Source organism: Cebus imitator, unplaced genomic scaffold, assembly GCF_001604975.1.
Source record: "Cebus imitator isolate Cc_AM_T3 unplaced genomic scaffold, Cebus_imitator-1.0 Scaffold228, whole genome shotgun sequence".
In the NCBI taxonomy this organism is placed as follows: domain Eukaryota; kingdom Metazoa; phylum Chordata; class Mammalia; order Primates; family Cebidae; genus Cebus; species Cebus imitator.
The window spans coordinates 1373833-1384816 of NW_016107543.1; the positions used below are offsets into that span (position 1 = coordinate 1373833).

Sequence of the window (10984 nt, forward strand, 5' to 3'; positions counted from 1 at the left end):
TTTCTTTTTTTTTTTTTCCAGAAGGTTTATTGTCAGTGATCATGAAAAGGTTTTGGGAGACAGTGTGCAAGCTTTCATTTTTTCTCTTTTCATGCTTTCAATCAAAATTTTAAAACCATTTGAAGTTAAACCCCAATAATAGTAGATATTTTATTTCCCAATCAGTTGTATCTACCAAATGTCTTTTGATATGACAATGGCTGAAAATTCTTTGACAGGTTTTGCAACTCAGGTTCTTTCTCAAAGAATCTTATTTACCTTCCATAGCTGCTTTGTTTATTGAAAGCAAAATTTTCTTAGTTTTCTTGAACCCCAGTGTTCCTGCCATTCTGGATTTCTCTGTGCTGTGGCGTGGGGCCCTTTTCGGGGGTGGGATTCCCTGGTACAGAGCCTGCTAATACATAAGGGTATGGTGCTTCCATTGAGTCTGGCATCAATCAGCAGGCACGCTTGCACTGAGTAGTACTAATCTCAGCTTGCCCAAGCTACTGTAATTGTTGTTTCTTTTAAAAGCATCATCTTTTTTTGGTTTCCTGGCCTAAAATTTCAGAAGCAGGAAGTGTGGAGGTGGTAGGGGGTGGGTAAACCTGATTGTCCTGGCTTGAAGTAATGGCAAGAATAATAGGCTTGTCAAGTTGATCCCAGCTGTTGTTGCCTTCTACTTACCAGCCTCTCTGCTGAACCAATTGGAATTTGTGGGGACTCCTCTGAACGGCCTTTCTGAGTCCTCACCTTCAGGATACTGCTAGATGTACCTAAAAGTATCTCTCATTCCCAGCAGGGATGGTTTTGATTCTTGGTCTTCCTGAGAGCCATAGGCCTGGGATTGGCCACTTGGGTCCAAGCACCATCTCTAGTTTGTCATCATTGGGCTACTCTGAGGAGTAGGACTCTCAGCTGTTAGGGTGATGCCAGAAGCCAGGCATGGTGGCTCAGGCCTGTAATCCCAGCACTTTGGGAGGCCAAGGCGGGCAGATTGCTTGAGCCTAGGAGTTCGAGACTAGCCTGGGCAAAGACGCAAAACCACATCTCTACTAAAAATACAAAAATTAGCTGAGTACGGTGGCACACACCTGTGGTCCAAGCTACTCAGGAGGCTGAGATGGGAGGATTGCTTGAGTCTGGGAGGTCAAAGCTACAGTGAGCTGAGATTGGGCCACTGTACTCCAGCCTGGGTGACAGAAAGAGATCCTGTCTAAAAAATAACCAAAAAACACACAAAAAAGTGATGCTAGAGAGCCCTTCGCAGAGAATAGATTTCCTCAAGTGGGAATGTGGTGGTGGTGCTTCCGGAAATGGAAATCAACAGCCCTTTGTCGAGGGGCTTTTGCAACAGAATACATATATGAACCGTAAAGAAGCCCTGTTTCCCTCCCTGGGTTCTCTTCATACGAGAAATGGTAGTTAGCTCCATTGTTTCCTCTGAATATTTTCCTTTGTTTTCTTTCTTGAAGGACTGCCACCAACTCCCGTCCAGCTGCTCTATCCAGTGTCCCGATTCAGCAATGTCAAATCCCTCCAGCACCTTTGCAGATTCCGGATACGACAGCTCGTCAGGATAGATCACATCCCAGATCTCCCACTGCCTAAGTACAATGGGGCTGCTAGGGTTGGGACAGGAAGGAGTAGGGGGGTTGTGGGGAGGTGACAAATGTCAGTGAGGCCTGCAGGCTACCTTCACAGGCAGAGTCTGGCATAAATTATTTGCAGACATCATTCTTTCACATTTCCTGTGTCTTAGCACCTAACTCTAGAACTGTCACATTGCAGCCAAAAGGGAGGAATGTGTGTGTGTCAGCCTCCCTTCTGCAGTCTCTATGAAGAATAGAGTAGAAGCGGTAAGAGTGAAGGAGATAGAACTATAATAATTGAGAAAATGGGGCCGGGCGCGGTGGCTCACGCCTGTAATCCCAGCACTTTGGGAGGCCGAGGCGGGTGGATCATGAGGTCAAGAGATCGAGACCATCCTGGTCAACATGGTGAAACCCCGTCTCTACTAAAAAAACTACAAAAAATTAGCTGGGCATGGTGACGCGTGCCTGTAATCCCAGCTACTTAGGAGGCTGAGGCAGGAGAATTGCCTGAACCCAGGAGGCGGAGGTTGCGGTGAGCCGAGATCGCGCCATTGCACTCCAGCCTGGGTAACAGGAGTGAAACTCCGTCTCAAAAAAAAAAATAATTGAGAAAATGGGAATTTTGTTAGGTCTCAACCATGTAGGAAATGAAGAGTTGAGCAAAGGAGTTACTTCTTTTATGTTTTGTATAAAAACTCTTTATGTATATCCCTCATTTGTTTTTCACAGACCTCTGATTTCTTATATCCGAAAGTTCTACTACTATGATCCTCAGGAAGAGGTATACCTGTCTCTAAAGGAAGCGCAGCTCATTTCCAAACAGAAGCAAGAGGTGGAACCCTCCACGTAGCGAGGGGCTCCCTGCTGGGCGCCACCAAGGGTATGAACTCTCTGCCTCACTGCCCAGCCATGTTTCTTCCTGGGCAGTCATCATCATGCCTTGAGCCTTGGGCCCCCTCCCCACAACTCCCTACATGGATAGCCCTGATCTAGGCATTTGGCCATAGAATGGCAATATCTGACCATGGAGTCCCCAAGGGCACCCACCACATTTGGGAGAAAAGCAGACAGACGTGAAAGATGTGAAAGCAGATTGCCAGGAAATGTGCAAGCTAATCGCTGAATGTGAGTAAGGAGGGGGACAGCCAAGTGTAGCTAAGAGTGCAGCCTCTGTCAAGGAGAGGGTAATTGAAAAAAATAAAGAGTGCAGCCTCCTCTCACACAGACTTGAGCTGATCTCCCCAATACTGCACAAATGGCATATAAAGCAGGAAGCTAAAGGGAAAGGAAACTTCATCAAAGAGGACGCAAACATACCTTTAATTGCAGCAGGCATACACTTCAGTGAGACTCCATCATGTCCCACAGCCTGGAATATGGGGATGAGGAAAAAAACCAGCCTAGTCCTCTTTTTAGAGTTCCATTTGGACCATTACAAATTAACTAAGGAATTCATTTATCTAAGAAGCTCTTCTCCCATCATTACGCAGTTCTCCTCATTTATTTTCTCATAAAATATCTTGGAATACTGGTTTGTGCAGATGAATTCCAATTAGTCTTTTAAATTGCACTAAAGTAAGCATTGTGGGGCCAGGTTCCTGAGTAGGGAACACAATTGCCAGGGAACCATGACTTTGGTGGTGGTGGTGACGAGCAAGATTGACTGCCAGTGTGCAGTGACTGCTTTCTTCTGGTGTGGAGTATCATTTTTAAGCACTGAATACTTCTGCATCTCTTCCATGTTCCTTAGTCCCACCCTACACACAGAATAAAGGAAAAAATCCCATGGGAGCAGTGGCCTTCAAGTGAAAAGGAACTTTAGGCCGGGCGCGGTGGCTCACGCCTGTAATCCAAGCACTTTGGAGGCCAAGGCGGGTGGATCACCTGAGGTCGGGAGTTCAAGACCAGCCTGACCAACATGGTGAAAACCCGTCTTTAAAAAAAAAAAAAAAGAAAAGGAACTTTAATCTCTCCACCCTCTCTGCTCTTTTCCTAATGGGAGAGAGTGACAACTAGGGTTTAGGTCCCATGGGTTTTCTTTAGCCATGGCAAAGGTGAATCTAGCTTCGTGTCTCTTCTTGGCTCTGGAAGTCCCCGATCCTGTGCTATTGGGGGAAAGCTTGTGAGCTAGGCTTATGAGGATTAACAATGTGAGAAGAAATGAAGAGGAGAGATTAAGAAATGGTAACTCGGGAGGCTACACAGTTTCAATTTAAAGGATCCTGGAGTAGATGTACAGTCTCATCATTTCTTCAATTATATGCAGGTTGTATGCCTTGGAAGTGACTAAACATCTAATGTCTAGTGTCTGTGGATTTCTCTGCATGATGGCTTTGCAGTTGAGATTAGGGTGAGAAGTAGGGAGAGCACTAGGGAGGTCCATCTACCTGACTACCCTTGAAGAGTCATTAGGCCTTTCAGTTCGAGCACCACTTCTGTGGGTGCAGTGCTGTGGGAAGAACCAACATAAACAGGGAGCGCGTTCAGAGAAAGATCTCATGGGGTTGGAGCGCTCAAACATCATCATATGAAGAATAAATAAAGGGCCTAGAAAGAAATGTGATTAACCTGGAGCATGGAGGTTTTAGGGATGGTTAGCTGAAAGACGCAGTTGATGGGTTTTCCCAAGGAAGAGAGTGATTAGCCTCCTATGGGTGGTTCCATAGGAACAAGTTCAGCATTACACTTATTTTTTGCCCGAGGCAACAATCCTGATGTCACAACAAAAAGGGATCCTGCGAGTTCAGTTTGAACATTTGCCAATATGTGAGTGCCCCCAACACTCAAGACAAATGGCTCCCCTTTGGCCTGTTCCTGATCATGCCACGCCCTTCCCAGCTGAGTCAGGGCCTTTATACCTCTAGGTCTCCTTGGCTCGAAATGCTCTGCTCCAAGGCCCTCCCATGTCACAGTAAAAAGAGACAGGGACAAGGACCAAAATGAATGTAAGTTAGAAGGAACTAGATTTCAGTCCAACTTTAGAAGAACGTTTTTAACAGAGAGTTCCAAAACTGGGATGTTTTTCCTCAAGAGCTTCCACTCAGCAGATACCTGTATATTTGTGTTTGTTCAGCACCCAGTTTGAATTAATTGAGAATAAAGTGCTGAGCAAAGCAAAGGCCCTGTTCTCACTCAGCTTCCTTTCTTGTAAGGAAAGACAGCAAACGTGAACATAAATGAATGGGCTAATTTCAGGTGACTGTACATGTTGTGAGGAAAATAAAACTGGGTGAAGTTTAGTGATTAGTGGTGGGGTACTCCTCAAGTTTAGATGGTCAGGGACAGCCTTGTGAGGAGGTGTCATTTTAGCTGATACCCAAATATCAAGGAGCCAGCCATGGGAGGGCCTTGGAGCAGAGCATTCTGCGCAAGGGGACCTAGAGGTATAAAGGCCCTACCTCAGCTGGGAAGGGCGTGGCATGATCAGGAACAGGCCAACGGGGAGCCATTTGTCTTGAGTGTTGGGGGCACTCACATATTGGCAAATGTTTGAACTGAACTCGCAGGATCCCTTTTTGCTGTGACATCAGGATTGATGCCTGTGGCAAAGAATAAGCCTAATGCTGAACTTGCTCCTGGTATAGACCCTAGGAGCCCTGTAAAATGGGAAAGTAACACTTCCCATTGGAAAGTTTTCTTTTTTTTTTTTTATTTGGAGTTTTGCTCTTGTTACCCAGGCTGGAGTGTAATGGCTTGATCTCGGCTCACTGCAACCTCCACCTCCCAGGTTCAAGCAATTCTCCCGCCTCAGCCTCCCAAGTGGTTGGGATTACAGGTGTGTGCACCACACCTGGCTAATTTTGTATTTTTAGTAGAGGGTTTTACCACATTCATCAGCTGGGTCTCAAACTCCTGACCTCACTCAAGTGATCCACCCACCTTGGCCTCCCATAGTGCTGGGATTACAGGCATGAGCCACTGTGCCCAGCCAGGAAGGGTCTTTAGGGTATGAAATTTGGCTGTTATGACTTCTTGTTCAAGCTGATTTTAATTTGGGACATCTGAATGGCCTGCTTGGTCTATGTGTGCTGTTACCTGGGGAATTTCATGCCAGGGGTTTGGAGTCAGGATACAGAGTAATGGCTAGAACAGTGCCTATCTCAAGTCGGAAGGTGGAAGCAACACTGGCCTTTGTGATTCTGTGTTGACCCTGTCCAGTTGACACAAGCTGCAGAAATATAGAGCTCTCTGGCCAGGTATAGTGGCTCATGTCTGTAATCCCAGCACTTTGGGAGGTTGAGGCAGGTGAATCAACAAGGTCAGGAGTTCGAAACCAGCCTGGCTAACATGGTGAAACCCCATCTCTATTATAATTACAAAAAATTAGCCAGGTGTGGTGGCACACACCTGTAGTCCCAGCTACTTGGGAGGGTGAGACAGGAGAATCGCATGAACCCAGGAAGCAGAGATTGTAATGAGCCAAGATCAAGCCCCTGCACTCCAGCCTGGACAACAGAACAAGACTCTATCTCAGAAAAAAAAAGAAAAGAAATATAGAGCTCTTTCTAGCCAGGTTCAAAAGGGGTTACTCCAGGGGCTCACTTCTGTTTTTAATCCCTAGAGCAGTTGGGCCTCAGGAAAAAAGTAGGTGGGAAATTAAGGGGTAAGGGAAAGGGAGAGAGAATTTAGGTGGTAGGATATATTTATTAGTTATTTCAGGACCTTGTTCTGTCATCCAAGTCATAGGCTGCTCAGGTCCCCCTGACAAAGGCCACTGCTGCATCCCTAGCCAGCTGTGGCACACATGGAAGCGTTCAGCATCCAGGTTCCCTTCTCCTTTTGAGGTGTGCTGCTCTGCTCCAGGAGCTGGCTATTCTTTCACTCCATGTTGGTTCTATTCTGTTGAACTGTTTTAATTTTTTTTTTTTTTTTTTTACTTAGGCATTTGGTTGCCAAGCTCCAGTTTTGAAGAACCAAATGAAGCTACCATGAAAAGAAGAGGAAAAGTGAGTGAACAGGAAAGTTGGTATTCTCTGCAGAGACTTTGGTTCCCCATGCAGCCCTGGGGCTTGGAAGAAGCTCATGATGGTACTCTGCGTGGGCTCCACCTCACACCCACCCCTGGGCATCTTAGGACTGGAGGGGCTCCTTAGAAAACTGGAAGAAGTCTCAACACTGTTTTTTTTCAGAAGTTTTGTTTTTGGTATTTGTATTTACTTGGTATGGAAAACTCACCTTGAAGGCAGCCGGGGTTTGTGCCCATTGGATTGGAAGTGGTGCAGAGGGTGAGCAGGTCCAAAGAAGAGGTGGGAGTTGGGGACAGGGGACGGCCATTCAGCTGGTGCCAAAGGCAGAATTTGAATCTTTGCTGTGGGCCTGGAAGATGGGAGGGGCCTGAGGTTTGCAACAGGACTGGGAGTTCCTGAGGGAGGGGAAATCTGCTTCTTGTTGCCATGGGCAGCTGTGGTAGGAGCAGGAGAGAAAGGAGGGTGGGTGGTCTCAAAAAGAAGATCATTGGGCAAAACCTGGCAAATGGCCTTAGCTAGGGGAAGTAGTGACTCCTGCATCCTTTTTTAAGGTTTAGGAACCTGAGTTCAGAAACACCGCACATGGAAGCTTTATTAGTTGTGATTTACTTAATTCCTTAAGTTCCATGACCTGAAGTTAACCCCTTTCTTCCTGTGCCCTCAACCCATTCTCCCTTGAGATAACCGTACATGTTAGTCTGGTCATGGTAACGGCATCCCTATTGCTTCTGCCAGCTGTCAAGGCAATCGTGTTTCTCATCACCTGGGCAGTTCAGAGCCAAATTGAATGGAGCATGCTTCCAGGTTCTTCATGGCAAACTGTACTCACGACTTAGGAGTCAGCGTTACTTCCATGTGTCTGTCAGCTTGTGAGGGGGAATGTGGAGGAAGGTGAGAAATGCAGCTGCCACAGTATGCTGTCCTAGAGGAAGCATTCAGAACGCAGCCCTGATGGGATTTCCTTAGATCAGAGGAGAGCATCGCATCTCACGTTTTTAGGTTTATCACTGTTGTCCCACTTCTGGGATGGGAGGTGGCAAGGGCTTCTTTATTTTTCTGTGTTCATTCTAGAAACCTAGACATTTCCAGATCTGATCCTACTGGTCTCCACTCACTGGAAAGTCTGTCAGGTGCCAACTTGAGAACTACCAGCCTTCCAGCTCTCAGGATGAGCAGTGAGAAAAACTCCAGTGGCCTTTAATTGTTTCTGCAGCTGGCCATGGCCAATTCATATGACATTGTGAGTTTGCTTTCTTGTAGAGCTGCTCTGGGGAGAGGTTTGCTGTTGAGATGTGACAGTAGAGCTGTTGGGTCTTTATGACTCCTTTGCGCGTGTTCTGTGAGAATCTTTTCTGGGTTTCCCATGCTTATAGCTGCGTCATCTCACAAGATAGATAACAATGTCAGGTTTGTGGCTTCCTGATGGTTTGGCCGGGGCCCCAGTGTCTTGTTAATTTATAGTACCGCCTCATCTGGGAGCACTGCCCTCCTTAGTCCTGCATGGAGTGACAAGTCTTCCTCCTTGTAGCTGAACAGGGAGGAAACTGGCATCATTACCTGACTTTGGAGGGGTGGCCCAGAAGATGAGTTTGTCAGCATAAACGCAGCCCACCTCTGATTCGTCATGTGGTACCTCTTTCCTTGGCTTCCATGGTAGTAATAACAACTAAGCAAGATTATGATTCCAGTAGTTGGCTTAGCATGTGAGTGTTGCCTCGTGAGAGTACAAGTAATATTACTCGCCATCTTGCAGGAAGTGCCACCCCAATATAGAGCCTGAAGTCTGGAATCCATTGAGATCCTTGGGTGGCTGGTACACAGCCTGGGGTCTTTTTTTGCTCCTTTTCAACCACCCATAGTTTTAAGATTACTTTTTAGTGTGTGTGTGCCTGGCTGTGGGCTAGATACTGTAGAAAACAAAAAAGGTAAAAGACATAATCTGCGGCCTAAGGGAACTTTGAGGTGACTGTGGCACATCAAGCAGAAAATCAAGGACTGTCTAAAGATGCTTACAGTAGGTAAGATCAGGATAGACCAGATGGTCTGGGAAAGTTCTGTGCCTCTGAGGCTTTGGGTTGTAGTCAAAGGCAGGAAAGTAAGATGAGAAAAACATGAACAAGAGCAAGGAAGCAGAAATCTGCATTGCGTATACTGAACAATGCATAGCCCTGTTAGAGGAACATTGCTAAAGAATCCTTTGCAGTGCAGTTGTCTAGATGGAAGGTCCACAGCCACCAGGCAGGCCTGAATGCCAAGGGGTTAGGATGGTGAGGTGGAGCCTGAAGCCTCAAGTCAGCAAGGCTCCTGTCCATTGCCAGGGCCTCCCTGTGGTCAGCTCAGGCTGTGTGAGGGAGGCAGAACCCCCGCATCCCTGGTTACTGGGGTGTCTTCTGGAGAACTCATACACTCAGGTACAAAATAAACGAACTGAGGAGCTGTGACCCAACCTAACCACCCACTTTTCTCCTCCTGGGGAGAGTTGTGTTGAACTGGGTCTGTGATCTGTCGGTGCACTGGTCCCAGCCCTGGCCACAGCCTAGTCCTTCCTCTGTGGAGCAGTCTGCAAAACAGAGCAGCGCAAGCGGAGATAGTCTTCATCAGGTGTGGGTGTTTGGTGACTGCATGGGTGGCCTTGCACAGAGCAGTTAGGGGAAGGTGAGGAGGAGGCATGGAGCTGGGCCAGCTCTTTGGGAAGTAGCCTAGTCAGAGTAAATGGAGCGGAGGAACAGGCGTGGCAGCTGGGGCAACACCTGCCCTTCACCTCCCCGACCAGGCCTACCCCTCCTTCGCCAGTGCCGTACAGATCTCATTTAAATGTATTCCTTTCTAGGGCTGGGTGTGATGACTCAGGCCTGTAATCCCAGCACTTTGGGAGGCCAAGGCGGGGAGATCATGAGGTCGGGAGTTTGAGACCAACTTGGCCAACATAGTGAAACTCTGTCTCTACTAAAATACAAAAATTAGTTGGACGTGGTGGTGTGTGCCTGTAGTCCCAGCTGCTCAGGAGACTAAGGCAGGAGGATTGCTTGAACCCAGGAAACGGAGGTTGTAGTGAGCCAAGATCATGCCACTGCACTCCAGCCGGGGTGACAGAGCGAGACTCCATCTCAAAAAAAAAAGTATTCTTTTCTGGTTGTATTTTCAAGTCACAAGCTGGAAAAGGCTCACACCTAGTGACCCACTATTGATTTATAAGTTGTGGGTGGGTGACAGCAGTGGCCTCAGGCCCTGCTTTTATAACCTTCACCTGTTTATAACTGATCTACTGTAACCTTCCTCAGGTTGAGAGTGAGCCAATGTGAGCCAGTGACAACTACTGCTACAACTTGCTGTTACTTGAAATTTGTGTGCTGTGTTGGGAGCACAGGAGTAGGCAGGTGGGGGTTTTGGTGTGGGCACTAGATGAGTGGGTGGCAGGTGGCTCTTCGGGACCATTGGTGCTGACCTTGGCCCGGTCACCTGCCTGTGCTTAGGTAACATCCTGGAACCTGAGCCATGGAGGTGGTGCCAGGACCCTGAGGAGAAAGGTGTGACCAAGGGGAGCTCTGGCATGGCTCCTGCTCCTTCCCCATCCCCACATTTCACTTGGGCTAATCATGTAAGCGCACCCTGAGGTTGGGGATGGTGTGGAGATAGCTGCGGACACCCCTGTAACACACATCCAAGAAGAATTGGGGAGTGGAGGTGATAGTTCCCAGGCCTAGGAATGAGAGGTGGGAGTAGAGCCAGAAGTGCCCTGGAATGCATGCAGCCTTGTCAGCCCTTATCCCAGGGGCCCCCAGAAAAGCATGTCCTGCATGAAGCCCTCTGCTCCCAGCAGGAAGTGGGGAGAGGAGGAGCTTTTTCCTTCAATTAGATCTTTCCCTTCCCAGCTGCCTCTCTCCCTTAGCTTTGGAGCCCTAAAGTTAGTGGACAAGCCACTAACTTTATGGTCTATGGCTGCTGGAAGGAGGTCTGAGAGAGAGAGAGAGAGAGAGAGAGAGAGAGAGAGAGTGTGTGTGTGAGAGAGAGAGAGAGAGAGTGTGTGTGTGTGTGTGTGTGTGTGTCCTCATTTGCAGAAGTCTTGCTACCAGTTGGGGTGTTAAGAGCATCTCCACTAGGGGAAGACCTGGCATTTGTTTTCCACTTTTAAGAGAATGACACGACCCCTGTCATGTAAGGGAGGAGCTATTGAGTTAGACATTTTCCCTATGGGAATCCTCGGTTTGGTTTGTGGGAAAGGAGGGAATGGATAAGTGATTTTTATCTCTAATTGTCAACACAGCTGTTCTTACACTGAATTTGTGCTATTGCATACATGTAGCCATCTTTCTTTTCACTGCAGCAGTGTTTATCAGTAGTTCAAAATGATTTATTTGCTCCTGGGGAGTAAAACCTTTTTTATTAAAAAAAGAAAAAGAAAAAAAATGAAAGAAAAGTGTGCCCCCGTCCTACGCTATGATA

The 10984-nt window shown here is 47.3% G+C and overlaps 1 protein-coding gene across 1 annotated transcript in view; it reads left to right on the forward strand.

The window, feature by feature from the left end:
• SOCS7 (suppressor of cytokine signaling 7) overlaps positions 1-8826 on the forward strand; it is a 45605-nt gene extending 36779 nt beyond the window's left edge. The window contains exons 8-10 of the mRNA XM_017497070.2: positions 1455-1590; positions 2304-2454; positions 6456-8826. Of these exons, the coding sequence (XP_017352559.1) occupies positions 1455-1590; positions 2304-2424 (257 nt within the window). The 3' untranslated portion in view covers positions 2425-2454; positions 6456-8826. The remainder of the gene's footprint in view (positions 1-1454; positions 1591-2303; positions 2455-6455) is intronic.
• Positions 8827-10984: the final 2158 nt, after the last annotated feature.